General features: G+C 25.1%; 5 protein-coding genes across 11 annotated transcripts; 2 read left to right on the forward strand and 3 right to left on the reverse strand.

The window, feature by feature from the left end:
- Window positions 1–76: 76 nt before the first annotated feature.
- Window positions 77–14,267, reverse strand: LOC127277959 (arylalkylamine N-acetyltransferase 1-like). 5 transcript variants are annotated; one of them, XM_051299422.1, is made up of 5 exons: window positions 6,217–6,340; window positions 4,917–5,461; window positions 1,584–1,848; window positions 987–1,203; window positions 79–886 (listed from the first exon to the last, which is right to left on the reverse strand). In XM_051299422.1, the coding sequence occupies exons 2-5, from the start codon at window positions 5,019–5,021 to the stop codon at window positions 682–684; spliced, it is 792 nt and encodes a 263-aa protein (XP_051155379.1). In that variant the 5' UTR covers window positions 5,022–5,461; window positions 6,217–6,340; the 3' UTR covers window positions 79–681. The 5 variants fall into 5 exon arrangements, with proteins under 5 accessions (XP_051155381.1, XP_051155379.1, XP_051155380.1 ...); XM_051299426.1 differs by lacking the exons at window positions 4,917–5,461; window positions 6,217–6,340 and adding exons at window positions 12,426–12,625; window positions 14,119–14,267 and having other exon boundaries at window positions 80–886; XM_051299424.1 differs by lacking the exons at window positions 4,917–5,461; window positions 6,217–6,340 and adding an exon at window positions 9,880–9,948 and having other exon boundaries at window positions 77–886.
- Window positions 13,436–15,119, forward strand: LOC127277960 (ras-related protein Rab-18). The gene is made up of 3 exons (XM_051299427.1): window positions 13,436–13,986; window positions 14,140–14,384; window positions 14,820–15,119. The coding sequence occupies exons 1-3, from the start codon at window positions 13,807–13,809 to the stop codon at window positions 15,016–15,018; spliced, it is 624 nt and encodes a 207-aa protein (XP_051155384.1). The 5' UTR covers window positions 13,436–13,806; the 3' UTR covers window positions 15,019–15,119.
- Window position 15,120: 1 nt separating this feature from the next.
- Window positions 15,121–18,194, reverse strand: LOC127277955 (cysteine desulfurase, mitochondrial). The gene is made up of 10 exons (XM_051299417.1): window positions 17,971–18,194; window positions 17,639–17,718; window positions 17,460–17,576; window positions 17,250–17,387; window positions 16,941–17,146; window positions 16,684–16,805; window positions 16,449–16,606; window positions 16,106–16,377; window positions 15,701–15,790; window positions 15,121–15,413 (listed from the first exon to the last, which is right to left on the reverse strand). Exons 1-10 carry the CDS (start codon window positions 18,074–18,076, stop codon window positions 15,350–15,352), a joined length of 1,353 nt encoding a protein of 450 aa, XP_051155374.1. The 5' UTR covers window positions 18,077–18,194; the 3' UTR covers window positions 15,121–15,349.
- A 438-nt stretch (window positions 18,195–18,632) lies between these two features.
- On the forward strand, window positions 18,633–20,006 carry LOC127277961 (mediator of RNA polymerase II transcription subunit 11). Its single transcript, XM_051299428.1, has 3 exons — window positions 18,633–18,791; window positions 19,163–19,395; window positions 19,508–20,006. The coding sequence occupies exons 2-3, from the start codon at window positions 19,179–19,181 to the stop codon at window positions 19,711–19,713; spliced, it is 423 nt and encodes a 140-aa protein (XP_051155385.1). The 5' UTR covers window positions 18,633–18,791; window positions 19,163–19,178; the 3' UTR covers window positions 19,714–20,006.
- Window positions 19,988–26,400, reverse strand: LOC127277951 (rho guanine nucleotide exchange factor 7). Of its 3 annotated transcripts, XM_051299412.1 has the most exons (13): window positions 26,053–26,400; window positions 25,836–25,930; window positions 25,630–25,756; window positions 25,318–25,495; window positions 25,003–25,218; window positions 24,725–24,923; window positions 24,375–24,602; window positions 24,169–24,247; window positions 23,983–24,104; window positions 21,937–22,114; window positions 21,354–21,443; window positions 20,538–20,628; window positions 19,988–20,357 (listed from the first exon to the last, which is right to left on the reverse strand). In XM_051299412.1, exons 2-13 carry the CDS (start codon window positions 25,902–25,904, stop codon window positions 20,195–20,197), a joined length of 1,740 nt encoding a protein of 579 aa, XP_051155369.1. In that variant the 5' UTR covers window positions 25,905–25,930; window positions 26,053–26,400; the 3' UTR covers window positions 19,988–20,194. The 3 variants fall into 3 exon arrangements, with proteins under 3 accessions (XP_051155369.1, XP_051155370.1, XP_051155371.1); XM_051299413.1 differs by lacking the exon at window positions 20,538–20,628; XM_051299414.1 differs by lacking the exons at window positions 19,988–20,357; window positions 20,538–20,628 and adding an exon at window positions 20,700–20,943.
- Between the last annotated feature and the right edge of the window lie 176 nt (window positions 26,401–26,576).

The raw sequence follows: 26,576 nt of genomic DNA on the forward strand, positions 1-26,576 counted from the left end.
AGAATATTAATGATATACAATTATGTCAATAACATTTAAATGTAATTATGATAAATTATATATATAATTGTAAATAATTAAATAAAACTCTTTTGTTTTGATTAATGAATATTTTAAAATAAATATTTTTCTTTTACTTCAATAAATGTCAGTACAATTTTTCCATTCATTCAGTTTACACAAAAAAAATACGAACAGGAACTGAATTACTATTGTGCATTAGTATAAAAATAATCCTATGTTGTATCATTAATATGATACAATATGATACATATGATTTTTTTTTGGTTAATAGAAGAAACTATGTCTATCGAATCACATTTTGAATATTGAGCAAATTTAATAACGTCCTAATGTATATTGCAAATCAGAATTGACATTTTAATTGATATCTTGATATAATTAAGTAATCACATATATTTAATTAATCAATTACTATAGTTAATTTAATCGAGTAACTAATTTTATAACGTTAAATGTATATATCAAGTATATAAATAGTTAAGTATTTCGAAGAATTTTTAGTACTTTGATAAAATTTTTCTCTTGCTATACGTATGAGGCATTTTTTTTTTTTTTTTTGGTTTTTAAATTTAAAATATCGTCCTGCTCAATGATATGTCTTTTGTCTCTTTTTCTAAAAATAATTTTAGAGAATGTCTGAAATGTAAGAGTTTATCACTATTTTTCAATTTTTTTAACGTAGGTCACTTCGGATACATGAGGATGTAAAGGTGTAAAGATAGGATTACCAACTTCGTCCACATAATCAGCGTATTTGAGTTCATAAACCGGTTCGAAACCTAATCGCTGACACAATTTTCCTGTTATCGCAGAAGAGCAATCGACTCGTAGTAAATCATAGTCTCGAATTTTGCTGATTTCCCTGTAAAAGATAAAAATTATTAGTTTCAGTTATTATTTACTTTCAAACCAAGTAGAAATAAAAATAAATAATTAATTATAATAGATATAATTAAACTCACATTGATTTTTCTAAAAGAGCTTTCGCAATTCCTTTACCCCTCCAATTGCTATCAACTGAAACTATCCTAATTTCAAAAACTTTCTGATTGGGGAATTTTCCGTGAATATTTGATTTTACGTCTACGTAATGAAGGAATTTTAAAATCTTTTTAAATTTTGGATTTTTACAATTTGTTATGTAATCTGGTTCTTCATTGCTAGGAGGACCCATGCTACCTGTAATACAAAAAAAAATTTATAAATCTGAATTGTGTGATTATAAAATTTTGCTCTTGAAACAATCTTAATTAATTTATATCATGCTAATAATTCATGACACACTTATCATCTAATCAGTGTAAATGTGTTATAATTTGTTGCTATACAAATCACAAGTAGTAGTGCGTACTATATGATTCAATGGTTAATAATTATTCACAAATCATTGATCAGCAAATGTACCGTTCAATGAATACAATTAATCACATTTATAAGATATAATTTAATTTTCTTCCAAATTATTTTATAGAATTTTTTTAAATTTATTTTAAAAAATGTTTAATTTAAAAAATTAAATTTAATTATAATGTAATTTAAAAAAAAATGTAATTGCCTACCATTTAATATAACACCAATGATTGATCCATTACTAGAAACTGCCATTAGACTCAAATCTTCATTCATGGCAGATAAACTATAATCCTCCAGTTCATAGCAAGTGCTATTTTCACCTTCAGGAATTAATTTAATTGTATAGTTTAAGGGTTCATCTCTGAAGAAGAATTTTCTCAAAAAATTCAAAACTCGTTCTCGATCTTCCTTTCTGACAGCTTGGATATGATAATCCATTCTGTGATCCAGGTCGTCAGCGACGTCTGCCAACTATAAATAATAAAATTAAAATTTATTAATTTTATTTTTTCTATTATCTGTATTCTATTTATATTTCAATTTCTGTTTCAGAAATATATATATATATGTAAACATTCGGAATAAAATATACTGATTATTTTGAAAAACTAATACACATTTATGAATATATAATTTTTCCATTGCGTTTCTTAAATGGACAGCTGCGTGTTGTGAAAAATGTAATTTTGAAGTGTTTTTATTTTGTTCCTGACACCTAAGTGACAATTTTTATTATACATTAAATAACATTATCATAATAGTTATTACCTTTAAATTCGAAACACTATATTCTGCTTTTCGTTGATTAATTTTTTTTTCTTTTATTGAAATCATTTGCAAAACTATTTAATTTTAAATACTCATTCTATTTATAATTCAATATAAATCTTAATCGACTGTCTCTCGAGGGCTCATAATTTAATTACTATTCTGATTAACATTGACATAAACAAAGGTGAAACTTTTCCAAAGCGTACATTATACTGACGATAGAATTGAGTTTAAACACAATTTCAGTTTTAGATCATATGGTCGCGGAACTATAATTAGAATTTTCTATATAACTAACAAAACTCTCACGAAAGCTCTTCGATAAGCTTCTAGGGCAAACGCTAAATTTAAATTCTTATCAGATTCATTCATAACTATTAATGAAGAGCGTAATGCATAATTATTAAGAATAAAAGCTAACTATTTTAGCAAGCTAAAATCCATACCTAGACATTGAATTTTTAATTACATTTATTTACCTCATTCATATTATTTTATGATACAATAATTTTTTTTAAGAATCTCAATAAATTCAAAAAAAGCTTTTATTTATAAATTCATTAATAATTAATATAAAGAATGTAGTTTCTTCTTCTTTTTTTTAAATTTTCACTTTAAATTTGTTGATTTAATCTTAATCTTTAATCTTGTACCAAGAGTCTGCTTAACTAACTTTTGTCTTCAAATTAAAAATTATTCAAAACTTTTAAAAATGGTATCTTTACTGGTGGCTTTAATTAATAAAAAAAAAAAAAACTCAACAAATTAATTTAATATTTATTTAATGAATGAAGAAAGCATCTGCGCATTTACAAGTTTTTATCTCTCAGTATGATAAATAAAATAAAATACCAAACTTTGACAAATACAAGAAACTAATATTGTAAGTATAAATTATATATAAAATAAAACTTTTCAATAATTTAAATATTTAACTATTTTCAAAAATTTTTTTTGTGTTTTTTCAACATTGTAAAAAAAATGCATTTATAAATTTTTACAATTTCTAAGGTAAACGTCTTAAAAAAAAAAAATCGGCACGTGTTAAGAATATTTAAAAATAGTTTGATTTTAATTAATTCAAATAAATGCATAAAAAATTTGCATACAAAGAATTCATAAGGAATAATAATTTCTATAGTTGAATAAAGATTTATTATTTATTAAAAAAAAAAACTATATAACAATTAATTTTTAGATTAACTTCTTTTTATAGTTTTTAAAAATTGAAAATAAAACCAATAATTAAAAAAAAAATAGATTTTGAATTGTGTGTTATAAAATTTTATATGTACATTTCTGATTTTTATTCTAAAAATAGAAGACTCATTAATTTGAGTAGAAATTTTTCTCAATGAATTTGCTGGTGCAAGTGCAAGAAATTGTGAAATATAAATTTACACTTGTCATGATAATATATTTTCTCTTTAGTGAGACTATTATTGTGTCAGATTTATTGACATAGTTGCTGATTACTCCGCGCAGTAAAATCATCTCTTTGCAGAATACAATTTATTTATTCTGTACGACATTTTACGAGTTATAACATTATAATTTACTATTTAATTTTATTTATTTATTTTAAAAGAAAGCTAATTTTTGTTTCAATTTTTCTAAAATGAAAAATTTCTTTCTTTCACTTTACTATAAAAAAAGAACTCATTCATTTACTATACAGAAATTAGAAATTTATCAATGAAACAAATTTTTAATGAATGAATAAACAAAGAAATTAGAAACAAAAGTAGAACAGTAAAATGGCCTTGATATGAAATTATATATGAAGAAGTGTTTACAACTTTCAGACACGTAAAATGCAAAGAAATAATACGCCAATTAAAGACATCTTAAATCGATGACTGCGATTATTTAATCATATTTTGTTACATTTATTATATTTACATGTAAAGAATCATGATGATGAATTTATTTTTTGTGCATATCATTTTTTAACGAATAACAATATCTTGTAATAGCAGATGTCTCTTAATAGTCTGAATATAATTGAAGTCTCTTTGTTTTTATCTTCACAGTTAATTATATAAATAATCTCAACACAATTATTAATAGCATTAATATTATTATTAAATAATTGTACGATTGTTTTTTTTTTGTTCATTATGAAGTATTGGTTTTTATTTTTATGCAAATGACACATACATAAATGAAGTGACACATTGATTTTAAATCTCTTCCGGTATTTTAAATTAATATTTTATAATTAAAATTACGCAACTAAAACGGGAAATGTAAACGATTGCAATGAAAAAAATAATTTTTATTGTATTTGCATATATCTAAAAATGTATTTTCAAAAATTTTTATTTTTTTACTTTGATTTTTCAATTTTTTTTTTTTAGTTACCATATCAATTTTTATAGTTCTTATAATATTACAATTTATTTTTTTTAATTAGATTTAAATTAATGTAAAATTGAATTTATATTTTCGTTTAAAATTAAAATTTTTCAATTTAAATATAAATGCAATGCTATATCGATATCGTTATATTTTAAAAATGTTAGAAAATTAAATAAATTTTTTGAATGAGAATTCAATAAATTAAATGCAGGAAAAAATGATATCGCAAAGATTTAAAACCATTTTTTTCAAATTTTAATCATTTTTTCGATGCATTTTACAATTTAGATAATTATTAAAATTAATTAATAATTAAAAATTATTATCAAAAAATTTACATTCTCGTTCTTTATATCCTTTCAATGAATTCTCAAATCATTATTAATAAATTTAAAAAATAATCTTACCGTATATCTGGTCATTTTTGGTCCATCTTTCAAAAATTTGGTTTTCGACATTTCGTTATCGACTAAGCTGATATTTTTTAATTTGGTTGCTATTTTAGTTTCCATGATTTATATAAAAAAAAAATTTTACAACAGAAAACACTGAAGTTCAATTATTTAAAAAAAATGTCTATTTCATGTGCGAAAAAGTTCCTTTACACTGACATTAACTTGGGAACACGTTCTCTATTTATTCATGGGTTTAAAGCAAAAATCTTAAGTGAATGCACTTGTATCGTAATTCTCACAATGCAACAAGTATACTTGTCGATTTTTTTTTTTTTTTCACTGGACGGCTTTTCTATATAGCGTCGTCGACGTGATAGTTTTACACTGAGCGTTCTGATAGGTCTTCGTCAGGCTTATAAAGGTTCCTACCAAGCAAAAGCCATTCTTTCAGGTTCAAGGATATCTCATTAACTTTTTGACTTATATACTTTTTCTTATGGCATTTATATAATAAGCCACTTGTATCTAAATTTGAAATGAACGATTTTTACAAAAATCTGAAATTTAATTTTTCTTTTCAATATTTTGAATCTCAAACTACAAACAAAAAAAAATTTTAAATCTTAAAAGAAAATTTAAAGTTAATTTTAAGTTAGAAAGTTAGAAAGTTAGAATTTATTAAATTTAACATATATTGAAATTGAATAAAATTTAAATAAATTTAATTATGACGATTGTTTTTAATTTAATTAATTTTTCAAAAAAATAAAAAATTTTTTAAAATGAAAATTCTAATTTAAAAAAATTTGTTAAAAAAAAAAATTATACAAATTCATAGAACTTTTATTAAAATTTATTGCACTGGTATCAAATATAGTTTGAATAAACGGATAAAATTATACGCAAATACTTTTCAGAAAAAATTTCTTAAGCAAATAACACTTATAGTTTTTTTTTTTTTACAATTGTTCAGTTTAAAAATTCTTTTTAAATTTTGGAAAAATCAGTAAATCCACATTAATTTGTTCAAATAAAAATTCGGATCGAGTTACGAATTTCACAAAAAGATTTCATATAAAAATCAAATTTTAGAAAAAAGAAATATATTAATAATTACATTAATCTTAAACAAAACAAATGAAAAGTAAAATAATTAAATATACTTATAAATATTAAATGAAAAAAAAATAAGAAATTATTTTTATTAACATTAAAATTAATAAAAATATAGAAAAATTAATTATAATTAAAATATAAATATTAATTTGATATTATATTAATAATATTTAAAGTTTGACATTAGATTCTTTACTTGTTGAGACTCTGATGTAGATGATAAGAAAAATAACTGATTCACAAAAGGGGATGTTTAAACGCGAATTCAAACAACGCAAGAAGACGAGCGAATTGAGACTGTTAATTGTTGGAAAAATAAAGTAGGTTAAATTAAGTTTGTTTATGTATTTATCTGCCTTGACACTTTTCTCGCGTTTCGACTTATGAGTTATATGAGATATGTGATACGAGTAATCATCAGGAACAGAATTACAAATTTTTTCGTTATTTTGCGATTTAATAAAATGCGCTTATATATTAATATACTTCAAGAAAGTCAATCTGCACAATTTCAAGTACAAAGTCTTATCAAAATTCTCTCTCTAGTTGTGTGTGAATATAAATTTCACTAATTAAAAAAATTGCTTGATAAAATTTAAATGAATAAAAAAACATTTTTTTAAATTCAAAATTATTATTTTAAAAAGTCATTTCATATTTCATTGAGACCTTTTTCATACGTATATATAAGTTGAAAAGCGATTAATATGAGAAACTTGAAATGTCTTTGAAAAAAAAAAAATGAAAAATAAAAAAAATACATTTTTAATGCAAATAGTAATTAAATAACGTGTATAGATTGTGATCTTTGCTCTGATACTTTTCTGTCACTGCTGATGTGAATAAAAATAATATTTGTCTCCCATTCACATATAATTTATAAATGACTATATATGAACAATTTGCAAGTGTAAAGTACTTTATCCCGCAAATTATATTTCATTGAAATAGGGATCTATGGCCTAGATTAAAATTGATATTATGTAATATATATAAACCAGTTATTTGCAATAAAAATCATATTAGAATAGGATATCATTGACATTCGAGACTTTTTGACTAATAAGCTTAATAAATTTACAGTTATTTTCAAAAAAAAAAAAAAAAAAAATGAGTATAATAGAAAAGTTGAGAATATTCATAACAATTAACCGCATTTATTGCATCCAGATGCAATTGAGTTATTACATGCTTGAAAAAATCATAATTAGTTTTAAATTTAAAATTTTCTCATTCAATTTTTTTAAATTTGATTTATTTTTTAAAGATGTAAATCAATTTTTTTATTTAATTATTTAATTAATTAATAATAATTTATTTATTAAATTAAAGTAAAGTTTTTTTTCTTTTATTTACTTATTTAAATTTAACCTAATGGTCTTAAAAAAAAGCCTTTTAATTAAAATTTTATTAGCTATATATTAAGGAATAAAGCAAATCGATTTTCATTATAATGATATTTGCATTCTCCTGTATATTTAGATAAAATGAACTTGGCAATTTGTTATATCGATCTGATTTAATCATTACATGGAATAACATTAACTGCGCTAATAATATAAATGTATACATATAAGTATATAATTATATATATATTGTCAGCAGGTCATTTACTCTCCATGTTCCGCGTGATGTCGAATCGACACAATCACAGGAGAATGTTTTAAATACTATCAGGGGAATGTCCTCCATTATTCTTTGTGAAGGTTAATCGTGATCGATGCGATCATTTATATATTCAATCGAAAGAATAAAACATCTTTAACAGTCACCCTTGAACCCATAAAAATCTTCTACTGTTAAAACGGTTTTAATTTCAATTAAAACAGAGCAATTTATATTTACTTCTAATAAATTCATTGTCATCTAATAATAAATTAATTATCCAACTGTTAATGCATAATAATAATAATAATAATTGATATGTAAATTTCTAAAATGACTAGAAATTTGTCATAAGAAAATATAAAATTGTTTTCCATAAAATTTACTAAAATTCAAAAATGATTAATTTTCGAAATTTTTTTCAATTAAATTGCTTTCAACTGATTTTTGAACTTCATCAAAACAAATTGTTTTCACAATGGTCTATATCTATATGCTTATCAAAGAGAATCATGTTTTATCATTGAAAAAATTTTCTAATCATAAGTCAATAAATAACTACTTCGATATTTCATGATCACATAATATATAATCGCATTGTTCTTTATAATCCTTGAAAGTAGTAAACGTCAATTGTCGATACATGTAACATATTTCTTCAGCATTTATGCTAAAGACATACTTATGCGCGTGTAAAAATAATCTTTTGTCATGCAAATCGATTTTTCTCAAAAAACTTTAGTCTCATGTAAAGCATAAGGGTTCACTTTTTATTCCCCCATAATAATGATCAATCACAAAATGGTAAGCTTTCATGCATATCAATAATATATATTTATATAAATCAGTTCAATATCAAATCTAAAAAAAAAAAAATCTAAAAGTCATCATCAATTCATCAGAATTACTATACATTGCCCTTGACAATACTCACGCCATCTAAAAAAAAATTAATAAATAATTTATGAAATTTTAAAAAATTGTTAATCACCTAATAATAAATTTTATCAATTTTGTCATTTGAATGCAATAATATGTGAAAACGTGCCATAACGAGGTATGATAAACAAATTTTCTCTAGAATCATTACAATTATAGAAAAATATTGAAAATTATATTTTCTTCTTGAATTTTAAGACGTAGCTCCACAAATTTTTTTCACTTCTTGGTGGAATTATCTATACGAAAAAATATTCGTTACATCATAGCAATTTCAATTATTGTCCAAAAAGAACTGTAATAATAATCTATTCAAGTTTTTTTTTTTCCTCAATACTTATAAGAAACCTTGATGTGATTCATAGTACTTTTAGAATGGATTTCAATATCAAATGACAAGGTTATTTATGTAAAGAAAAAATTACTACCGATACATAATAAATTATTTTGATTTTGAATTGCGATAATTTTCCTGAAAGTATTGAATATTCTTAGGGAGAGATTTTGTTTTGTTTTTTTTTGCACATATTTAGCTTCAAAAATCTTTATGTTTTTTTTTGCAATAATAATATGTCAATTATTTATAATTAAGAAATTTTGATTTCTAATATTATAAAATTATAATGAAAATAATGAAAAATTTGAATAATAAAGTATGTAAGAAAAAGATAATTTTTCTTTGGAGTGAGAGGTTAGACCGGAGTTAATAATTTGTGAAGGTAGGTAAAACGTTCTTGAATGGACGATAGATATAGAAGGCGGAGCCAATGTAAAAAATTGATATCCAATAGGATATAGTTTCTAGATTAGATGATTATTTAAATATTCAAAGAAATTATTATGTAGGTGGTGCACGTCACACTAAATTAATTAATTATATCTGACTTTCTTGTAGATAGTTTAAAAAAATGACCATCACTTTATATATGAAAATCATTTTGATATCATCAAGATCTAAACCATTTTTCAAACTAAATTCTTAGATAAAAATAATAATAATAATTTTAATTTGAATTTCCAATATTCAGTTTAAAAACCGGTTTTGAATTTCGACTTCCGGTACTTTATGGTTTCAGCTTTAGTCCCCCAATTCTATCGATATATAATTTTTTTCTTTTGCTACAAGTGTATGCATATATCTAGTTTTTAATTAACATTATTTTATGTTTTATTGTTTTTTTTTCTTCTCATTTATTATCTACTTTTTTGTTCAATATTAGAAATTTAATTTAATTTAAATTCTTATTTTTCTTTTAGTCCTAATTATTAAAAATGTAAAAATGATTAGAATATATATATATATAAATATACTCACGATGAAAAGATGAAACGTTATGTTATGAGTCGAAAAATAAATTCTTTCAAAACACATTTTATCAAAACTTGTTTCCTAACAAAAAGATAAAAAAAAGGTTGATTTTACTAGTCACGTGATTACTTCTTTATCAATCATGTAATTATAGGAAAAATTGTAAGATAAATTTTTACATTAATAAAAAATTGTTTTCGATAAAAAATATAATAATAATAATATCAATTATTAATGTTAATAGCAATAAATTCACATCTTAACGACAACAATTGGATATTTTGATTAGACTAAATATTGAACTACATTTAAAATTAATTCATTCGAATTAATTGTAATAAATATTATATCATAATTATCTTCTTTCATTATAATTTTCTAATAACAACAACAATATTAATTAAAAAATTTTAATTATACAAAAAAAATAAAATTCTAATTATACACTAATTGAATTAAAAAATTTTAATTAGCGATTATTTACTGAATAATTAATTTTTACATGAATCTGCAAAAAAAAGGGAAAAGCAGTGAAGAACCTAATATTGTATAAATCGCTGATTACAATTTACCTAACATTTGGTGAAAAATGCAATTCTCCTATTTATTTTTTCTTTTTAAAGAAAAGGGTCACTTTCGGTTGTCCCTCTTTTGGCACTGTTGATATTGCACTGACAGTATATGAAGCTGTGATAAAGCATAATGGGGGTCAACACTGGATACATAATACATCCCTTTTATAAGCACCTATGGAATTGATGTCCACCTCTATTTTTTCATTAAATCTGATTAGGAAGCGCGCTCTATACGCGGTTTATTGATCAAAACGATACATCATACTGTATCCGATAAGGAATTAAGAACAATGCCTCCCCTATAATGTGAGACATTTTAATTTTAGGAATTTAATTCGCAAATTTTTATAATTATATATGAATTTTTTTTTAAACTCAATCGAACTAATTTCAAATTTTTAATATTATTTATTTTTTTAAATTAATTACTTAAGGAGTAATTTTTAGATTAATCATTAATTGCACTGAAAGCAATTTTAAAATTGTTAATAAATTTTTATGGATAATTATAGTTAGTGATCAATTACTATATTTATATACGTATATGTTCATTAAACACCTGCTGTGAGCTTCACCAACGTCATTAATTGATTCAGTTATAATCGCGTCAATTTTCCTTTAAATGATAACAATAGTATAGACACGTATAACTGTTATTTATATTATTTTTTTTTATAATTTGGAAAATTTTTTTCTTTAATTTTTACGAAGTTTTTTTGTTTTTAATTTTTCCTATTCTTTTTATTAATTTCAACTCAAAATACTATATTAAAAATAGATGAACTAAAAATAGTTTTTTTCCCTTAAATATGTATTCAGTTCATTTTAATCTTTCTATGATTTCTAACGTGTGCGACTGTATTTTTATTCGATATCTTATTTTCGTTTATATTTTGATTTATGTTAGCTTTTTTTTAATTTTTTAAACAAATGAAATATATTATTAAATTATTAATTTATGTCCTACAGTTTTTATTACTACTTATGAAATTGCTGAATATTTATTAGCTTTGATCTAGCGTGAACAGTATTATTAAATGACTGTATATCTGTATAATTATAAATCTTAATATGGAGCTCTTTTCTATCAAATATATATGTATATAATGATAAATTGTTAAACATTAAAGAAATACAATGTCGCTAATAAGATATAAATATTCCCATGAATACATTTGCAACATTGTATATATATATATAGCATATAATTTGCATTCTTTTGTAAAACAGTTATTTCTCTCTTATATGTATATTTATATAGAATTAAAATGTGATTCTTAAACTCTTATAACTCATTTTTTTAAACTAAATTAAATGAGAGTAATAAAATTTTTCATTTATATAACAAAGTCACCATTTAGATAAACGAAATCTATTTTACTTTACAATTTTAAAAAATTGATCTTTAAAGACAATATTTAAATATTTATTATTTATATTTCGACATTTTTCAGAATTCAGAATAATATTCATTCACGATATTAATAATAATATTAATTTTAATAATTAAGTTTTATTACTATTGTGACACATAAGATAAGTTATTAAAAACTCGAGTTAATTACAGAATGCATAAAGTAATGATAATGTAAATGCATAATTGTTATTCGTTGCTAATCGTTTACGTTTTTTATTTAATATAGTACAACAGGTACTATTTATTTTTTTTTCAAAAAAAATTAATCTAAGTATTTTTTTATAATTATTAAAAAAATGTTTTTTAATATTTAATTATAGATATTCAATTTTTCTTAAAACAAAATAAATATCAAAAATTGAAATTTGATGGGTACACATTATTTTGTTCAAAAAATGTATCTGAGAACAAGTTTATATTTTCAGAAAATAGATTTCGTCTATATACTTGGTTGCTTTTCCTTTTTCATTAATATTGTAAAAAAATTCTTATCATCTCATATTCATTTTTACAAAAAGGGGCGGGACAAGGTTAACTACAATTCCATTATAATTACGTACCTCTATTAGTAAGAATACTCCTCAGCATCCTACGCTTCTTGTTTAATCATTCGTATTGTTAACATTGGATAAAACTTGCAGGTCAATTTTTCAATATGCAATTAATTAATACATCTTTTTCTCTTCATATATCTTCTGATCATCCTTTTAAGTTGTCCGGTTGATGTCCAAGAGTCACAGGTGTTTCGTTTTTTCCAAACCTTGAAAAATAAAAAATAATTAACATTTATTAAAATTGTAATTATCATTAAAATGTAATTTTCAATAAATTTCTAAGTTTTCTAAATTAAAATTTAAAATAAAACCAATTTATTGAAACTAATTTGGTTTAGCAAAATAAGAAAAATATCAGAAATATAAACTTAAGCTGTAACTTAATATTATTTTTCTTTAATAGTATTAAAGACCATAAAATAAGTATGAAAAACGATAATCAATATTAAATTTTTTTTTAACAAGAAATATAAGATTTCTAAAGTAAATCTCATTTATTAATATTATATCCATCGGTCATGGATGACTACTTGTTTCCTAATTCTACCAAGAAGAAATATCTAATTTCAATATAAAAAAATATTTGTAAATAAAAGTGATAATAATATATTTACATAAATATAATTAGAGATCAAATGATATAATTTAAAAATTAATTTTAAATAAAACATTAAATCGTACTTTTTTTTGTCAACAAAGAGTTAAATTAATTTTTGAATTCTATAATTTATTTTAAACAAAAATATGCAATTGAAGTAATTTTATAACAATTAGATATTAAACAATATTTCAAAATACTTTTAAATATTCAAATTTATCCTAACTATTAAAATTAATTAAAAATTTAACAATTAAATTAACTAATTAAGTGTAAATAGAAAATTACTAAATTAATTAATTTTAATTAATAAATTTTTTTGGAAAAATAATTACATTTCATTGAAGAAAAATTATATTTCAAAAAAAGAAAAGAAAGTACTTTTACGAGACAAGTTAGATTTCTCGGTAAAAATAAAATTAAAGAACCCGCTGCATGAGAATTTAGTCCTCCGGGTTGACGATAGATAGACCTAGTGAACGGTGTCCAAGGAAACACATGGAATTCAATTCATCCGCCTACATTGAATATCAGAACCAGAACCAATGCCCAGACACACGAGTAGGAAGTTGTTAATTGCTTTATATTCTTATAATCGCCCACTGTTTATGAATTCTGTAAATTTCTATAAGATGTGAAATAAATTTTGAAAAATTATTTAATTCATTTAATCAATGTGTGCTCCAATTGTGCTTTTACTAAATGTTGCCATAAATTATAATATATTATTTATAACAACAATTGTTGTCAAATTTTAGATTTTTTAAAAAATTATAATACAAAATAATAATGGCAACTGTCAAAGTGACAGAGCAAAAAGTTATTCTTTGCGGTGAATACGGCGTGGGAAAAACGTCAATTTTCAGGCGATTTGCAAATAATTCATTTGTTAATAACAGTGACAGAAAATCTACTCTTGGAATCGATAATATTGATAAAGAATATGTTGTTGACGGTAGACGAATACGTGTAAGTTAATATTCTTTTTTTTAAAAGAATAAAATTTAAGAAAAAACATTAAATAATAAAATATTATTAAAAAAGTTCATTTTTAAATTAATCAATTTAAAATTAATAGAAAATGTAATTTTAATTTCATACCTATTTTGAATTTTTTTTTAGCTGCAATTATGGGACACAGGGGGCATGGAACGAGTAGCATCGGTTACATCAAGTTATTATAAATTTGCAGAAGCTGCTATTTTAGTATTTGCACTAGATAATTCCACTTCATTTCATCTTCTCTCTCAACATCTTCTCGATATAGTCACCTACGCTGAAAATGCAAAAATATTTCTTTGCGGAAATAAAAGCGATCTTGAGGGAGGAAATCCACAAGTTACAGATGCTGAAATGGAACAATTTTGGTAAAAAAAAAAAATTTTATCTGAGAAAAAATACTTCTCTTATATATTCACTCTCGTGTATTTTCTCATTTGATGAAGATTATAAAATATACAACTCAATTTAATTCTAAATTCTAATTACCTGATGTATCTACAAGTATATACAATTTAACAAGAATATTTAATTTTAAAAAATCAGTAAATTATTACACACTTTATAAGCAAATGTAAATATTAAGATGATTTCACTGTTTAGAAATATTTTAAGAAATTTAAAAAAAAAATTTGAATCATAGGAATACTTTCTTTAAAAAAAAAATACTTTTCTTTTCTTTTTTTTTACAAGAATAATATAATTAATGAAAATGTAAAAATATAAAGAATAAAATATGTTTACATTTCATTGAAATAAAAAATAAAAATTTTACCTTAACAGATTAAATACTTTTTTTTCAGCGAGCAATGTCACAATTTAATCTCAGCAACATATAAAACGTCGTGCAAATCCGGAATGGGTATAAACGAAATGTTCGAAGAAATTGCACAGCATCTAGTTGAAGCTAATCGATCTCGAATGGACCTTCACGATATGGATAAGGACCATTTTAAAATTTCTCACGCTGACGAGGCTACCGAATCATCTTGTTTATGTTAAAAGCTGATTTTTTTTGTCTTTTGCCGTTACAACTTCTTTGCTCAAATGCTTGTATGAAGACCGAAAACACAAAAATGGTGCAGTAATAAAAAAAAAAGAAACTCAAACTCAAAATGGAACTCTTTAAACAAAGTACTACGCAGATCTTGGATAAATTTTCCTGAAAATATATAATAGAATGAGAATATAAGACGTGAGTGTCCGGTTCACCGGTGCAAATAAAAAGAAATTGTTCCTTTCAATTGGTTGTGCTGAATCTTATTTTGATATATAAATGACTGCTTTTTTTTTTGAATTATATGTTTGTGAATCTCATTTTTCTCAGGTGCATTTAGTGTTGGGTCCATTTAATTGTCTTCAGATCAATACCGTCCTCGATCATCTCCCATAAAGGGCTGAAAAAAATATGAAAGTTAAAGATGAGCTTTTCGAGTAATTTAACAAATACTGCTTTTTTTCATTGTACATATCACGAATAGTATCACAATTTTCAAGATAAAACACTAAAATTGACATTATTATATTACATTAAATTGGAATTGACCATTTTGCTGAACTGTGTGTTTTATATTAAGATTGTAGTAATATTGTACTAATGAGCTTAATATTGATTTGTAACAAAAATTTTACGATTGGAAATTTTTTTTAAGAATAAATGTTTTATAATGTAAAATTTTAAAACCTCATTGCTCTTAAGCGTTTCACTTGGTATATCGTTCTTTCTGCTGTGTAATCAACTTCTTCCAAGGTTGTGAATCTTCCAATTCCAAATCTATAATGCGAAAGATATGAAATTTAGTTTTTTATTTAATAAAAGAACAATTAACGAATTAAAAAAGTTGACAAATTAAAATATTTACGAAATTTAAATTTTGCTGTGAATTTGCAAGAAAATTGAGAATATTGAACTAATTTACAAGGAAAAAGATTTTGCTGAAAAAATGTAATTAATTGACCAGAAATTACAGAAAATTAAAAAAATTTCCCGAGTTTTCCATAACTTTCCTGATTGTTAGACATCGTGATTAGCGAGTCAATTATTTAAAATGAGATATATCGTATGATTTTTAGAAGTGAATGAGAGAACCTTATACTGGAATGTGCAAGATCTTCGGAAGCTCCAATTGCTCGAAGAACATAACTAGGCTCCAAACTTGCACTTGTACACGCCGATCCACTACTTAAAGCCACATCTTTTAATGCCATCAATAATGATTCTCCTTCGACACAAGCAAATGAAAGATTAACACATCCTGGATACCATGCAATAGGATCTCCATTTCGTATCACATGAGTCAAATTTGAAGTTATTGTATCGAGAAGTCGATTTGCAAGACATGTTACGTATTCATGATCATACTAAACAAAAAATGGTATATTTCCAAAATTTTGTCAAGTAACAATTTGTATTTAAATTTTCCTTTACATACCTCCATTTCATTTTGTGCAAGCTCGCAAGCTGCTCCTAAACCAACTGCCAAAGGAGCTGGAACTGTACCACTTCTCATTCCTCTTTCTTGTCCACCGCCACTTTGAAGAGGTTCAACACGTACTCTAGGTCTTCTTCTCACGTATAAAGCTCCTACTCCTAGTTTAACAGTAATAATAGTCGAATAAATTTTTAAAAAAATATTTTTCAACTCTATAGGATTTTAAGATAAATACCTTTGGGGCCATAAATTTTGTGACCACTTATGGACAACAGATCAATATTCATTTCATTAACATCAATTGGTATTTTTCCAATTGCCTGAGCAGCGTCTGTATGAAAGAAGACTTTGTTCTTTCTGTAAAATTATATTTAGAGTTGTCAACTCCTTGGATTTTATTAATTTTTTAATTCATTTAGAAAATTAAATTAGACAATTCCAGTTTTTTCGATACAAGAATTTTCGAATTAGAATTATAATAATTTTACTTGCCTACAAATAGCGCCTATTTCGGCAACAGGTTGTTGAACGCCGATTTCATTATTGACAGTCATAACTGAAACTAAAGATGTATTTGAAGTAATAGTTTTTTCAAGTTCCTCCAAATCAATAAGACCATTTGATTTAACAGGTAAATAAGTCACTTCAAACCCTTCGCCTTGTAAAGCTCTACATGAATCTAAAACGCATTTATGTTCCTAAAAATATAAATAAAAAAAAAATGATAAAAATACAACATTTTTGTAAGTTTTCTCCATGATTGAAGATGTTATTTATCCACATAAAATTAAAATTTCTTACTGTCTGAGTCGTTATAATGTGCTTCTTTTTAGATTTATAAAATCTAGCAACCCCTTTGATTGAAATATTATTACATTCAGTAGCTCCAGATGTAAAAACTATTTCCTTTTTATCAGCGCCAATCAAATCAGCAATTTGCTAAAAAAAAATTAAAATTAACAAACATGTCATACAATAAAGACTTGTTACGACAAATTTTGTAACACTAACTTTGCGTGCATTTTCAACAGCTGATTCCGTTTCCCAACCATACATATGTGTTCTTGAATGAGGATTGCCGTGAAAATTAACTAAATACGGCATCATTTTATCCAATACACGTGGATCCTATTAATAAACAATTTTAATGTTCAATCGTACATATTAAAAAAAATCAATTATATAAATACCATTGGAGTTGTGGCTTGAGCGTCCAAATAAAGTGCACGACCTTCTGTTGGACCTTTTTTATATTCCTCTGTAATTGGAGCTGAAAATAATAGAAAATAAGAATAAATTAACTTCAAATGTAAAAAAAAACAATGCAAGCAAATAACGTTGACGTTTTAAATAAAATTAAATAGTAATTCATAATCTATAAAATTGTAAAACTCAGTGGCTTGAAAAATAACTTTAATTCATAAAACAAAATTGATCGTCATTAATTAAAAATAGTAACTAGTACAATGATCACATACTATATTTAATATATAATTCGCAATAAAATATGACAATTTCTTACATTTGAATTCCGAAGTATCTTGTCGTTGTCGTTCATTCGTATGTAAAAGCCGATACTCTTTGATACGACGAAATGTCAAAACTAAAGCCCTTGTGGGGCGAAACATGTTGTTTTTCTTTAGATTTTTACAGTAGAAAATTTAAAAATTTTCAAAATAAATAAGAAACGAAATTCACAAAATCAAGACACAAGTGCTTGCGCCGAGAGCATGTTGTTCATAACCTCTAACATTATATTATCTTCTTCGATCCAGTGCTACCAAACCAAATATATAAAATTATGAAAAAAAATTGTTACTTTTTTAAAAGCAAAAGAATAGACTTAAAATTGTTAATCTTTTCTTATAATATAATTGTTTACTTATTTTTATTACTTACTAAAATAATGAAGAATAGAATTAAAAATATTAAAATTAATCTTTACATTTGATTTAAGTTTAAACACGTAACAATGCTGCCAATTTCAACAAATCATGTTAAAATATGCTTAAATACTCTTTTTTGTTTAATATTTTAATGTATTTTTTTCTTTTTATAATAAAAGAAATATATTTTTTTGTTATTGAATAAAAGTTACATTTTAATTAACTTTTAATTTACTGGTATACAAATTGATTTTAAATTTTATGCGCGCAAAACATTTCTGTGCATGACTTCATGTAGGTGTGTGGTATTTAAATGTGTTTTATGTGTGTGAGACTGTCATCATTCTCGCATACAACTGTCAAAAACGATTGTTGATTTATTAATTTTTAATAAACTACGGTACTTTATTCTACAAAATTATTCTAAAATTATTTGTTGATCTGACTTATTGTAATAGTGAGTAAATTATAAATTTATTTTAAATATTCTTAAGTTATTAAAATCATACTGAAATGTCAAACAAATAAAACCTAACCTCTCTTTCTGTAATATGCCATTACTTTTGTTCAAGTTTAATCATTAATGTAATAATAATTCTTATATCAAATTGAGGAATTATTATTTAAATATTATTTATTTTATAGTTATTGAACAACAATAATTAAAAAGTTAAATAAATTTTCCAAATCGGCTTTACCGTAATTGATTCTTGATGTTAAATTATTTTCAACTTTGTTTTTGAAATAGAATATTTGATTATTTTTATGTTTACCAATTATTATTTTATTCAAGTGGTAATTTAATAAATAATTATTGGTTATTTTCAGTAACTTTTTTTCCAAAATGACACCACCAATGGAAAGAATTCAAATTCTTGAATCAATTGAAAAGGATATAATTGCTTGTTTACAAAATGCTGGTCAAGCTTTTATGGAACTCAGTAAAGAAAAGTCTAGTTTAAAACACGCTGAAAGCCACACTCATAATTTTTTGAAATCTTTGAGTGCTGTGGAGTCTAAATTGAGTGAACAGATCAATTATCTCACTCAAGTATCAACAGGTAAAATGACAAATATATTGCAATTTTTTTTTTTTTTTTCAAGACTGAAATTCACTTGGAATCTAAAAAAAAGTTAAAATATTAAAATAAATTGTAAATTTATTTTTTAAAGGTCAACCTCATGAGGGATCAGGTTATGCAAGTCAAAAGGTGTTACAAATGGCTTGGCACAGACTTGAACATGTTCGGAGCCGTGTAAATGAACTTGAACGAATGCGAAATAAACATAATCAAGGAAGATCTTCAATGAGAACTAATCAGTCACAAATGGTGCCCGTAAATTCGATGCAACAACCTCCAATAAATGCGACTTCTTAGTGTCAAACTTCATCATCTCAATTTACAGACTCATTATTCGAGAATCATGCAAACATTTCTCAAGTGCAATGGCCATCAAATTATTCTCAATCAATGAATTTAAATCAAGAATTTCAACAAGTATGTATGGAGACTTCTAATATTGATATGGAATTTTAAATTTTAGGCTATTATATAAACTTCATATAAAAAATGATAAGTTACTATTTAAAATAAATAATAATTTACTAAAACTTACACAAGGGAATGTAATGAATTAAAAATAATATACCGATTATTAATCAAACTAAGAATATTTATTTATTTCTATTTTTACAAAAACATTCCCATAAAAAGGCAACTTTTTTTTTTATTTAACAACATTGTATACATGTGCGTGTCTAAAAATTGAAAATTTTTCTTTTTGGTAAAGACAATTGAAAAAATTACAATTTGTCATTTATGGAAAGACGTTAGTGAATTATGTATTAAATCCTATACCTTAAGGTACAGGACCATCAATAACAGCAATGCTGCGTTGAACGGTTGCAGCCAACGAGAGTCGTGATCTTCTTTCTTCTTCTAACTGTAAAGTGAGTTGTGAAATTTGCCATTGCAAATCCACCATTTGATGTTTTAAGGTCGCAATAGTTTCCGATAAGCTTCTGTGTGAAGAAACAAAAAATTGCTTATTAATATTCAAACAAGTCGCAATCGACTTCAGAATTAGCTTTTTATAAAAAAAAGAATTGTCTTTGCTTTTTTATATGGTCCACTTGAATATAGTCTCTAAATTTGAAAACGAGAAGTATCTCCAAGGGAGAAAAAGATAATGATTTACATACCTGTCTTCTCGCGCATCTCCATCGCCAATTTTATTATTCATAAAGGATACTCTATCGCGGGCTTTATGAAGTGGGTCATAATCCAACATAGCTGAAATTCATATGACCGTTATTTAAATATAAAAATTTAATTCTACCGAGCCATTAAACAATTTTACTTGCAATAGTTGCTCGAGTAAGCAAAATCGCGCTGATCGTGTGAGCCTTGTGCTTGTTTTTTTTTTTTTTAAAGAGCGATGATAAATGTTTCTTTACTATAGTCTATAATAAACTTGTGACAACAAATGAATATTTATATCTCCTTTCTATAAGAAGAGAAGTTGCCTGAGCTAATTCTGAAGTCGCACAGGAAATAATCCTGATGAAAGAAAAGAATCAAAATTGAAGCTAGCGTTAATCTTTCAAGCTGAAATGACACAAAGTTATATATATTTTATTATTGAATGTTAATAAAACTTATTAAAAGAAAACTAAAAAAAGAAACACACTTGGATTATTTCATGCTGCAACCACTGTACAAAATGAAAAATACACTAATAAACATCTACAGTAACAATTAAATATATTAGTTACACATATATATTAGACTTGTTATTCACAACTAAAAAACTGTTTTTTTTATTCTCATCAATTGAGAACAATCAATATTATTTTTTAGAAAATAAAATAGTGAAAATGACAAATATTGTATTTTTAAATTTTATGTTAAAATAAACACTTTCAACTCACTCGAGAGGATTTTGTTATTTTTTTGTTTCACATTACTACTCACACAACAAGCAGTTTTTTTTTTTTTTATTTAAAACTAATACTTACTAGAATGAACAGTAAATCTGGTGTTTACTGTAAAACAATAGCCTTCAATTACTTTTAAAATAATAGCATCGTCCTCAAACTGTCGTTCGTCTAGAATAAATTAATTCACATAATTAATAAAATTAATAAATTTTATATTACAAAAATCAACAAGTAGGTACATAATTCACCTTGATTTTTTTATTAAGAATTTTTTTTAGTTTTTCAAGAAAAAAAAATTGTAAGCTATAAACATAAGAATAGAGCATTCGACAAGTTTTATTTTGAACAAATAATAAAAATATTATTTCAAACATAAATTAAAAAGTTATAATTTCAATATGGGCTTTAAATTTATATTATTTATTCTATCAAATTAATAAAAAATAATATTATTCTTTTTTTTTGACGAAAACTAAATTTTTGAAAAAAGACAATAAAACAAATTTTCTTTGGATTTTTATTCTAAAATCCTTGTGATCAATTTAAGATAAAAATTTCTACAAATTGTCAAAAATATCATAAAATTATTCAAAAATTACCAACTACTAAAACAATTGAATTTTTTTTAATGAGATAAGAAAAAAAATGCAATTATACATACTGCACAACTTCGTTGACCAACTATTCTCAGAAGAGTCAGATTTTCCAAAAGGCTTAATTGTATAAATAGGTGGAGCTGGTCGTAAAGAAGCGAGGCTCCAAGGTGTTTTAGTACCTAGAGATTGACCAATTTCCACAATTTGCTGTTGCTGTTGTTTCTCGTTGATTATTTTCGTTGCCTATCGTAAAAATATAAATACAAATATTACTTTATTTGGAAAACTTTTTAAAAAGACTTGAAACATTATAACAATAAGAAAAAAACGTCCTAGCTACGAAAAAAATGACAGAAATTTTATATAAAAAAAAACTTCTAAGTCAAGACCCCTACACTTCTAAGAAGCATAATATATATGTATATATATAATGGAAAAAAATTATCCACATTCAAAACTTCGATAAAAAGGGTTTTCGATGAATTAAAATCAAATAAATATTCAATATAATATGGTTAGTAATAAATGGACAAAGCAAAAGCGTACTTCCCACAACATGGCTGTGAAATAGAAAAGCATATCTGATGACAATGAAAAATAACAATAGTAATAATATATAATATATAACTATTATAATTTATAATTATATAGTAAATAAATAGTTATATTATATATAACTATATGAAATATTATAAAAATAAATAAGATAATGACGAGAATATAATATAATTAGTAGCGAAATCAATCGGCCATGTTATTGATTCAATGAAAAAAAGAAAACAACAGCCATGCTATGGAAGCTTGCCTTCATCCGTCGTCTCGGGTAATGGAATAGCTTTCTTGAGCCACCAATGTGCGTAAAGTCCTGAAGTGTAAACTTGATTTCCCTGAGGATGATTATCACTATCTTGTTTTTTCTCACGAGCATCGTTTCTGTGAACTTTCTTGATAATATTCTGATGTGCGCATGGAATTGGTTGTGAATAATGTTTTCGACACACATCATCATCATCATCATCATCATCATCATCATCATCATCATCATCATCATCATCATCATTGTCATTAATGAGACCAATGTGAGAAAATGCTGCAGCAGTCTCTTCTAATTTTACCGAGTCATTTGATTTTCTACTCGAATTATCAAAGTCCATTTCCTCAGTTCCGATATTTACACTCGATTCACCTGCACCCCATCTCGATACAAATATGTTAAGGTCAGAGAATTGTTCACTCTCCCGGGGAGTTGAACCAAATGGCGAACTACAAATACACTGATATTCAAATTTATTCTCATCGTTTTCACTCTCACTGTGCGATGTTCGTATAATGTCTGTGTGTTTTCTTCCCCGACTAGTTGTAAACGATTTATAACACGAATTCATTTCAGATGAATTAAAATGACAACTATCAGCCATACCGGAATCCGAGGACCATAAACTTGTTGTTGGAATGAATTGAGAATCTGCAGCTATTTCATTAAATGATCTTGGCCAATCTTCGGGTGTTATAATTTCTTCTTCTTCTTCAAAATTTCTCTGACTTTGATTCAAGGATTTCCAATTTTTGACATTATCCTCGCCAAATCGAAATCCAATTGTTTCATTTAAATTTTCATTACACACGTCACGAAAGTGTGTTACATCGAGATTCGATGCGAAACATTGTGATGATGTGACAGTGGCTGGTAAACTTTTGCTTGCCTCGAGAGAATAATGATCTTCGGAATTTTTTTTCATCACAGCAAGTAAACTAGAACTAGATGGAGGGAGCTGTAATTTTTGAGCACAATCTTGAGGTGGTGAATCATCGAAAACATATCGAACATCAAGTAATAATGTGGATTTGTGCAAGGGTCGTTTCTTTTTTTCAATTGATTTTTCACAATCGGAAGCAAGGGAACTTGTCTCTGATGTATAGTCCTGACTATTTGTGGGAAAAATATTGTACGTAATGGTGCATTTTCTCATTTTTACATGACCCAAATCGGGTTTATAAATATATTGAAGATAAAGAAGTTTCTTCATTAATTCGGGGTGAATTATCTTTTTTCTTACGAGTCTGGCATAATAACGAGAAAGCCGTGTAAATGGAGGATGATGACAACTCACATGGGGCATCACTGTTGGAGATCTCAAAAGACCCAGGCCCTGCTCTTGTGATAGAAGATCGATCCATTGTTGTCTGTCCTCTTTATGAGTGCATAATACGGTTATATTCTCAATCATTGGGCCTAAGGAAAGAGTAAATTGTTATAATTCAGAAATATGAAACTTATAATATACAAAATCAATTACCGGATATTTCAAACGCATTTTTTAAATCGTCTGTGTTCTCTATTAAAACAGCATTTATACCGGTCAATGGAAGCTTTCCCTGTCAAATAATTATTATTCAAAAATCAATAACAAATAATTGTAACACACGTGTTAAATTTAGAAAAATTTAACAATATAAACTGATAAAATAAATTTAATTTATGAGAAAATTGTAAAAAAAATACCTCGTAAACAAAAGAACTCATTCTGGAGCTTGTACTAAGAACAAGTAAATTGGTAGGAAAAAGAACAAAATATCTGTCACGTCGTTCAGCACCCATTATTATAGTGACAGGGCCAACATGTAAAATATCACCTAATGAATTCAATTCCTCTCCTTCCCAACCTTTAATACCACTTGTTAAAATTTGCAAGGCCAATTCTCTCTGCTTACGCATTAATCCACATTGCTCCTAAATGTAATTAATTAAAATTAGACAAAAAAAAAAAAAAATTAACTTAATAAAAACAAAATTTCATTTAAAAGTATTTCCAGAATATAATTATCTAATTTAAACTCTAATATAAATCTTACAGCAATTTCACGATAGACACAAACGCTTCGTTGTGTGTCGCCTCTGTCAGGATGATTTTTTTCCGTATGCCTTTCTAGTTCTTGTAGCATAGCAGAGTATTTATCCAGTCTTCGAAAAGGTTTACTTAATCCTGTTGTTAAAACTAATATTCCAGGCGTTATAGCACCATTGCGTTCCATAAATTCATTTAATTCATCTCTAAAATGATAAAAAGGAAAAAAAGACACATATAAAAGAGAAGTAGAAAAATAAAAATCATTAAAAAAAAAATTCAAACCTGTAACGATCTAATATGCAAACAGCTTGAGGATGACAACTGCAATAAATAGAATGTATTGATTTCATACGAGGAGCAAGATTCAGAAATAAATTTCCAACTCTTGCATCAGAATCTTGTAACAATGCACTATCTAAATTTGACAGAAGACGTTGATGGATTTCTAGAACGTCTTGTATATTTCCGATCAATTGTTTATATTCTTCTTTTTTTAATCTAAAAGAAATTATTATTAAGATACTTCATAAATTATGAATAGCAAAAAAAAAAAGAAAAGTAAATGTCAGTGATCTAAATAACTTTCTTGTCACTTACATATTTGATGTTTCAAGAGGTTGTAAAAAGTTAGTAACTAATCCCTGAAGTTCAGCAACATTTGCCCTCTCTGAATCAATTATATCTTTTAATACTATATCACGATTAAGTTTTTGATGAACTGGTAATTCGGGAGGAGATTTTTCTGGAGATAAATTAACTGTTGCATGCCCTGATTCTAAAAAAAAAAATTATTTTCATTTTTTTTTTTTTTAATTTTAATTAAAACAAACAGAACAATACTATTTATCGTAAATTATAAATAAAATACTCCAATTCTAAATAATTTGTTAACTCTATTAATAAATTCACCTGGTATTCTATACTCTTTAACATAATTAGAAGGAAACCATCCCGTTTTTTCATATAAAGTTCCTTCCCACCAGCCTCCATCATCAGTCTGTGTTATTGTTATAATATCTCCCTTTTTAAAGCACAACTAAAAAATCAATAATTACAAATTTAAAGACACGAAAAAAATTGTAATGCAAATTTAATATAAAATAAAAATTATTTACCTCATCGTTATTTCGTCCTTTGAACGAAAATAAGGCTGTAACCAATTTTAGTGGATCTGACTTAGACATTGTGAATTCGTGCAAAAAAAAAATAACTGAAAAATTATAAAAGAATGTAAGTAGGCGGTTTCACATATAAAATGCGAGTACAGATGAAAAATGAATCAGTCAAGGTTTAATTTCGAAATACATGTCAGTTTGGTATGTATAATTGTACCTAGATTTTGCCTGAGCCAAATATTGAAAACTCCTCAAGGCATTTGCTGAAGTGTCACTCTAATTTGTAGAATCCTCATCATATATAATATATCATTAGTTATAACACTATATAATAATATAAACTTTGATTGTAAACACTGTGTAAATATTATTATTAATAGCAACAATGCTTTATGTATGAGAACTTTTATTGTACTGGATAATACTGGTATTTAATGATCGGCTTGTTAATGATTAAACTACAGGATAATTATATACACTTGGAACTTGTGTCTATAAATAAAACTACAGAAACTATCTGAAATTATTAAAATCCCATTCCAATCTGCCCATCCCAACCATTTTCAACTAAAATCCATATGCCTTGAAGTTGGCACTGGAACCAAATAAGACTCTGATTGGTTAATTGTCAGCTGTCAGAATACACATAACCTCAAAATAATACATCTATATCGTTATGACTTGTCAAGTTGTATATTACTTTTTAATTCATCAAAATTTGACTATATAGATTTAATTTGC

The sequence above is a fragment of the Leptopilina boulardi genome, unplaced genomic scaffold (assembly GCF_019393585.1).
Source record: "Leptopilina boulardi isolate dan_hultmark-lab unplaced genomic scaffold, ZJU_Lbou_2.1 LbouV2_193, whole genome shotgun sequence".
Taxonomy (NCBI): Eukaryota; Metazoa; Arthropoda; class Insecta; order Hymenoptera; family Figitidae; genus Leptopilina; species Leptopilina boulardi.

What these genes read in the sequence shown, in the direction of transcription:
- LOC127277959 (XM_051299422.1), bottom strand. Translation starts at nt 5,021, where the DNA reads ATGGAAACTAAAATAGCAACCAAATTAAAAAATATCAGCTTAGTCGAT. An exon ending in CATTGGTGTTATATTAAATG is followed by an intron (nt 1,204 to 1,583) that starts GTAGGCAATTAC and finishes TTTGTATTACAG; the next exon opens with GTAGCATGGGTCCTCCTAGC. An exon ending in GCTCTTTTAGAAAAATCAAT is followed by an intron (nt 887 to 986) that starts GTGAGTTTAATT and finishes TATCTTTTACAG; the next exon opens with GGAAATCAGCAAAATTCGAG.
- LOC127277960 (XM_051299427.1), top strand. Translation starts at nt 13,807, where the DNA reads ATGGCAACTGTCAAAGTGACAGAGCAAAAAGTTATTCTTTGCGGTGAA. An exon ending in TTGACGGTAGACGAATACGT is followed by an intron (nt 13,987 to 14,139) that starts GTAAGTTAATAT and finishes ATTTTTTTTTAG; the next exon opens with CTGCAATTATGGGACACAGG. An exon ending in GCTGAAATGGAACAATTTTG is followed by an intron (nt 14,385 to 14,819) that starts GTAAAAAAAAAA and finishes CTTTTTTTTCAG; the next exon opens with CGAGCAATGTCACAATTTAA.
- LOC127277955 (XM_051299417.1), bottom strand. Translation starts at nt 18,076, where the DNA reads ATGTTTCGCCCCACAAGGGCTTTAGTTTTGACATTTCGTCGTATCAAA. An exon ending in CTGTTGAAAATGCACGCAAA is followed by an intron (nt 17,388 to 17,459) that starts GTTAGTGTTACA and finishes ATTTTTTTTTAG; the next exon opens with CAAATTGCTGATTTGATTGG. An exon ending in TTGCACAAAATGAAATGGAG is followed by an intron (nt 16,378 to 16,448) that starts GTATGTAAAGGA and finishes TTTTTTGTTTAG; the next exon opens with TATGATCATGAATACGTAAC.
- LOC127277961 (XM_051299428.1), top strand. Translation starts at nt 19,179, where the DNA reads ATGACACCACCAATGGAAAGAATTCAAATTCTTGAATCAATTGAAAAG. An exon ending in TCTCACTCAAGTATCAACAG is followed by an intron (nt 19,396 to 19,507) that starts GTAAAATGACAA and finishes TATTTTTTAAAG; the next exon opens with GTCAACCTCATGAGGGATCA.
- LOC127277951 (XM_051299412.1), bottom strand. Translation starts at nt 25,904, where the DNA reads ATGTCTAAGTCAGATCCACTAAAATTGGTTACAGCCTTATTTTCGTTC. An exon ending in AAATGCGTTTGAAATATCCG is followed by an intron (nt 24,105 to 24,168) that starts GTAATTGATTTT and finishes CTCTTTCCTTAG; the next exon opens with GCCCAATGATTGAGAATATA. An exon ending in TTGGTCAACGAAGTTGTGCA is followed by an intron (nt 21,444 to 21,936) that starts GTATGTATAATT and finishes AATTTATTCTAG; the next exon opens with ACGAACGACAGTTTGAGGAC.